Source organism: Bison bison, unplaced genomic scaffold (assembly GCF_000754665.1).
Source record: "Bison bison bison isolate TAMUID 2011002044 unplaced genomic scaffold, Bison_UMD1.0 scf7180017864492, whole genome shotgun sequence".
In the NCBI taxonomy this organism is placed as follows: Eukaryota; Metazoa; Chordata; class Mammalia; order Artiodactyla; family Bovidae; genus Bison; species Bison bison.
The window spans coordinates 2,662,929-2,669,222 of NW_011495051.1; the positions used below are offsets into that span (position 1 = coordinate 2,662,929).

At 53.2% G+C, this 6,294-nt stretch overlaps 1 protein-coding gene across 1 annotated transcript in view; it reads right to left on the bottom strand.

The window, feature by feature from the left end:
- The window catches only part of MFSD12 (major facilitator superfamily domain containing 12), a 13,934-nt gene extending 9,910 nt beyond the window's left edge, over positions 1–4,024 (bottom strand). Inside the window, exon 1 of the mRNA XM_010828443.1 lies at positions 3,952–4,024. Within this exon, the coding sequence (XP_010826745.1) occupies positions 3,952–4,024 (73 nt within the window). The remainder of the gene's footprint in view (positions 1–3,951) is intronic.
- Positions 4,025–6,294: the final 2,270 nt, after the last annotated feature.

Here is a 6,294-nt window from a genome sequence, read left to right on the forward strand (position 1 = left end):
CCTCTCCTCCGCCCCACCCCGCCGAGCGCTTTTGCAGCGGTGGTGCTGGTGGACCCGGGACAACCTCGGGTGGGGAGGGGAATCTCGGGAGCGGCGTCCACTCTCGCCAATCGGAGCCGCACGCCGGAGAAGGCAAGCCAATCATCACGAAGGGGGGGCGTGGCCCGGGGGGCAAATAGGTTCTCGACGCCGGGTGCCAGCGGGTTCAGCCCCGCCGGGGCTGCTGGGTCCTAGCGCCCACCGTTCCTATCATTGGTTTGCGGACCCCCTCCCACGCAGGTGGGGGGCGACGCCAAGGGCTCTCCTAATCAGACTCGCGCGTTAAGACCCATGCCGTTTCAGGCTGCCCGCAAATTTACGAGGCCTCTTGTGGGCCAAGGAGGACGGGGTGGGCTGGGGACGCGGATGGGTGGAAGAGCGGTCCGAGTCCGACCTCGCCTGGGGCCCGGTGATTTCCTGGCCTGGAGAGACCCAGTCCGACGCAGAGAGGACACATTAGTTCTAATTAATTAGTTATTAACGATAATGGGGATGATAAAAATATTAACACCAGCTGGCATTTATGAGCGCTGACCGTGCCAAGCGCCCACGTGGATTTTCTCCTCCCAGCAGAGCAGGAGGCGGAGCAAGTCTCCCATTTCACAAGCGAGACACCGCCTTGGGGCTCATCATGAGTCAGGTGCATGCGACTCTGAGGCCAGCGGTCTGGACCCCTCTCCATCCTCCTTCCAACGCCTTCCCCCACCCCCCACCCCCCGCACCCCTCGCCATGATTGGGTCATCGCGCACACAATTTCAAGTTCCTCCAAGCGTTTGGTGCAGTTCCCCCCGGCCTCCGGGTCTCCACCAGCAGTGGTTTAAAACCTGCACTCCGGAACCAGAGGCTGGGATCCAGGTCCGGCCCCATCCACTCCGCGCTCCTCCTGCTGGGACAAGTCCCATCTCTTCCTGGGACTCCCCAGCTCTAGAATGGATATGCTGTATGTTTAAAAGGATCTAAGCGTCATGGGACTTCCCTGGTGGTCCAGTGGCTAAGACTCTGCCCTCCCAATGCAGGGGACCTGGGTTTGATCCCTGATCATAGAATTAGATGCTGCATGCCACAACTAAGACCTGGCCCAGCCAAATAAATAAGATAAAGTAAAAACTTTTAAAAAGAATATAAGCATCAGCACTTAATATTCTCAGCCAGAAAGCCTTTTCAGCACCCTCTCCTCCCAACTCAGTTATTACTCTGGGTTCCACAGTATCCTGCTCTTCCCTGCCCCATTTGTAACCCTTTGTCTTCCCCACTGGATGATGATCCCTGTGAATACACTCTTAGTCACTGGGTTGTCCCCAGTGATGCCTGGCACATAGTAGGAACTCAAGAAATATCTGTCAAATGATTGAGTAGTGGACATATAGGCAAAGAATCAGAAATGCAGAAAAATGCAGACAGAAATTGGGAACCAGAGGGGAACCCAATTATAAACTTAAAGTTCAGGGGACTTACCTGGTGGTCCAGTGGTTAAGACCCAGCGCTTCCACTACATAGGTTGTGGATTTGACCCCTGGACAGGGAACTAGGATCCCCCATGCTGGCAAAAGAAGAAAAAGCAAAAGGTAAACTTGAGGCTCAAGCAACCCAAGGGGTGCCCAGCCCAGACTTTGACACTGATAAGGACCAACTACTGCCACACACATTTTTTCATGGAGAGGAGCTGAAATGGGTGTGAATGGGAAATAGTGGCTTCAAGAGAGATAGCCTGGTAGAAAAACAGAGGAGATAGGGGTAGACCCAGATCTCTGATAAACTGATAAGAAGAGATCAGAGAACCACATTTCCTCCCGGCCAAGGTTGCTTCCTTTCAATTTCGGGGTTTTTTTTTCTTCAACTTTCGGCCACCCTCTGAGGCATGTGGAATCTTGGTTCTCCAACAGGGATTGAACTCGAGCCCCCTGCATAGAAGCGGGAAGTCTGAACCACTGGACCACCAGGGAAGTCCCCAGAAGACGACTTTACCACTACCAGTGGACTTCTCTGGTGGTCCAATGGTTAAGACTCCAAAGACTTAACGGTCCCAAGACTACATACTTCCACTGCTGGGGTGTGCTCAGTCACTCAGTCGCTCAGTCATTTTCCACTCTTTGTGACCCTGTGGACTGTAGCCCGCCAGGCTCCTCTGTCCATGGGATTTTTCAGGCAAGAATATTTGAGGGGGTTGCCATTTCCTCCTCCAGGGGATCTTCCCAACCCAGGGATTGAACCCAGGTTTCCTGAGTCTCCTGCATTGGCAGGCAGATTCTTTACCACTGAGCCACCTGAGAAGCCCCACTGCAGGGGGCATGCGTTCAGTCCCTGGTTGCGGGAATATCCCACATGCAGTGTAGCACTGCCAAACAAATAAATAAAATAAAAAATAAATACAACCCTATTAGCCTAAGCTTTTTATTTGCATTCCTCCTCTCTTTTCTTACCTCAACACTTCACACGCATTTTACAGATGAGAAAACTGAGGCTCAGACAGAAATTCCTTGCCAGAGGGCAAGCAGCTGACAAGAGGTGGATTCAAGATTCCAACTGAATTCCCTGTGACTTCCAATATCTTTGAGTTAATTACTCACTTTCAGGAGAGGTCTCACCTGTGGGTAAAAGATGGTTGAGTTTTCCCTCTTTTATCAGCCTCCTATGTGGATCAGGAACCCAAGGCATCAACCTGGCAGCCCCTGGGCACAGATCCAGCAGGGGGAGGAGGGGTCATTTGGTGGAAGTTCCAATACATCTCTCATCTCTGGGTTTTTGGCCTATTGAAGCCAGCTAGTACTTCTTGGGACTTCCCTGGTGACTCAGACAGTAAAGCGTCTGCCTACAATGAGGGAGACCGGGGTTCAATCCCTGGGTCAGGAAGATCTCCTGGAGAAGGGAATGGCAACCCACTCCAGTGTTCTTGCCTGGAGAATCCCAGGGGTGGCAGAGCCTGGTGGGCTGCCGTCTATGGGGTCACACAGAGTTGGACACAACTGAATCGACTTAGCAGCAGCAGCAGCAGCAGCAGCAGCAGCAGCAGTACTTCTCGGCCCTGACTCTGGCAAGTGTCAGTCGCTCACTTGTGACCGCATGGACTGTAGCCCACCAGGCTCCTCTGTCCATGGGATTCTCCAGGCAAGAATACTGGAGTGGGTTGCCATGCCCTTCTCCAAGGGTTCTTCCCCACCCAGGTATCACACCCGGTTTCCTGTATTGCAAGCAGATTCTTTTCGGTCTGAGCCACCAGGGAAGTTGACTCTGTGGGGATGGCAGGAACAAGACTGATCCTGACACTGGGGGAGCCAGAGAGCTGCCCCCGAGTATTGTCATTCATTCATTCATGAACTCATTACTTAATGAATGAACTCATTCAACTCACTGGATCTGGTCTCAGCCTGAGCAATGCTGGAGCCCCAAAGATTCTGAAGCCCCAATTCTAAGTGAGGGCAGAGCCGCATCCTCCAAACCCCCCATAATCAGTGCTGGGACTGGAAGAATCAGACCAGGAAGGGTGACAGAATGTCAGAGGAGTTGGGACATTACCCTCAGGTCACTGAGCCACAGTAGAGTTCTGAAAAGGTGGGGAGAATCAGATTAAAAAGTCTATGGGGGGACTTCCCTGGTGGTCCAGTGGCTAAGAATCAGCCTGCCAACGCAGGGAACATGGGTTTGATCCCTGGTCTGGGAAGATCCCACATGTTATGGGGCAACTAAGCCAATGTGCCACAACTACTGAGTCCATATGTTCTAGAGCCCAGGAGCCACTGCAATGAGAAGGCTCAAGAGAAGCCACTGCAATGAGAAGGCCGCGCACAGAAACTAGAGAAAGTTCCCATGCAACAACGAAGGCCTAGCACAGCCAAAAAAAAAAGCCTGTGGGGGTGGGAAAGGAGGTGAAGGTGGTTTATCCCAAATCAGGCCTCAGCTGCCTGGGTGGATACCAGCAGGGGGCACGTAGGCCCCCCTAATAAGGGGGATGGGGTCAGATTTGCTGGGAAGATCAGAGAAGGCCATGCCTAGGGGAAGGGATGTCAGGAAGGACAGATAAATGCTGAACCCTTGGGTAGGACAAAAGGAAGGACAGACAGGCTTGTGTTCAGGAGCGATCCAGACATGCTTTGATGCCCCCAGAGCGTCCACAGCCGCCTCAGACGCCAGACCCGCGGCTCTCCTCCTCCAGCTGAGTATCGGATGACCTGGCAGCCCCCATCCAGCATCGGGCAGGTGCTTGCTTTGATCTTCTCTCTGACCTTTGAACTTCTCAGGTCAAAATGGGTGGGGGGTGGGCGGACACTCAGAGGGGGAAGGTTCTAACACTCAAAAAAAATTTCCTTACATCCCAGGGCCCACAGCCAAGATCAAACCAGGCAGTTTTGTGCAAGCTACGGGGTCATAGTTTCCCCTTTGTATAAAATGGAGGTGAGAGTGTGTATGATGCTCAGTTGTGTCCGACTCTGAGCCCGCCAGGCTCCTCTGTCCATGGGATTTTCCAGGCAAGAATACTGGAGTGGGTTGCCATGTCCTCCTCCAGGGGATCTTCTCAACCCAGGGATCGACCCCCATTTCCTGCAGCTCCTGCATTGTAGGCAGATTCTTTACCACTGAGCCACCAGGGAAGAGGAGCAACTCTGATTAGAGTTGTTGGGAGACCTTAGGGGGATCAGGCGGATAGAGCACTTTCTGGACCCTTGAGAAGGGTTTCCCAATCCTGTTCACAGCTTACACTTGGCACTGGATTATTCTTTGTGGTGGGGGCTGTCCTGGGATGACAGCACTTCTGGCCTTCACCGGGTAGATGCTAGGAGCAGCCCCACTAGCCCTAGACATGACAACCAAAAATGTCTCTAGACATCAGACCCCTGGGTGGGGGTGGGAGGGGCGCTGAATTACCCCTGGGTGGAAACCACGACACTAGAAAATTCTCTGTACCAGAGGCTTCAGTCTCCGTGGACAGGAGCAACCAATACTTTATGGAGCACTGACCAGCCACGCCGGGTCGCGAGCACTGTGCTTGAATTAAACTCGTTAAATCCTTCTCACAACCTCATACAGGCAGACATGCTTATTAGCCCACTTTGCGGTGGGGCAAACTGAGGCACAGAGTGTTTGGTAAATTGCCCAAGTCACAGAGGTGGGCCTCAGCGCCACCTCCCTGAGCCCAGGAGAGTCCAGCAGCAGCGGTGTGTGTGGGGGGGTGTCCCCTGCCCAAAAGACTGAGACCCCGTCCCCACACCCCTTCCTTCGGACAGCGGTTGCCTCTGCGTTTCGCTTTTGCCTCCTTGGCCCTTCATTGCTCACGACGGCAATCCCCTGAATTAAATTCACTCTGTAAAAGAGCCTAACGAAGGCGGGGATATCACGAGAGCGCCGACCGCATCCTGATCCTTCCTGGGGATGGAGAGAAATTGAACGGCCCGGTGCTGGCAAATAAGTATTAAAAACAAACGTAAACGCGGAGGCGTGGGTTAGGGAGATGACGTCTCTGGTTGTCCAGTGGTTGACTCTGCTCCCAATGCAGGGAATACGGGTTCTATCCCTGGTCGAGGAACTAAGATCCCGCATGCTGCACAGCGCAGCCCTGCAAAACAAAAACAAAACAAAACAAAAAGCCCCCCAAACGGTAACCCCGCCCCAACGCCTGCCTCGTCGATCAAGCCAAAGAGGCGGGGCTTGGAGGGCGGCGGTGGGAGGAACTACGCGTAACTTCATGTTTTCCTAGCTACGCTGGAAAAGGGGTCCAGACAGCTGGTTCGGAACGTTTGAAACAAAGGCGGCAATACAGTCGTATGAGGAAGAACCAGAAGTTGCCAGAGCTCGTTACACAGGCGGTGATGAGGTCCTGCTGTGGGAAATTACCCAGCCCCAGAGGCAGGGCTCTGGGCTTCACATATAAAGCCACTGGGCCAAAGGCTGCGGACTCAAGAGTTTGCAGAGGATGTTCACGGCGTGATTGATCATATGATCACAGGAAGCAAGCTGTGGGACTCCGCTGGCGGTCCAGTGGGTAAGACTGCAGGCTTCCACTGCAGGGGGGCACAAGCTCACTCCCTGGTCAGGGAACTCAAATCCTACATGCTTCTTGGTGTGGCAAAAAAAAAAGCAAGACGTGAGCTTACATTCCTTATAGGAGTGCATTCACACCCGTGTGTGTGTGTACGTGTTGTGTTTTGCTTTGTGCCCCCCAACCTTCCCAGGTGAAAGTCCTAATCCCCAGGACCTCAAATGTGACCTTATTTGGAGATGGAGTCATTGCAGATGTAATGAGTTAAGATGAGTCACAATTG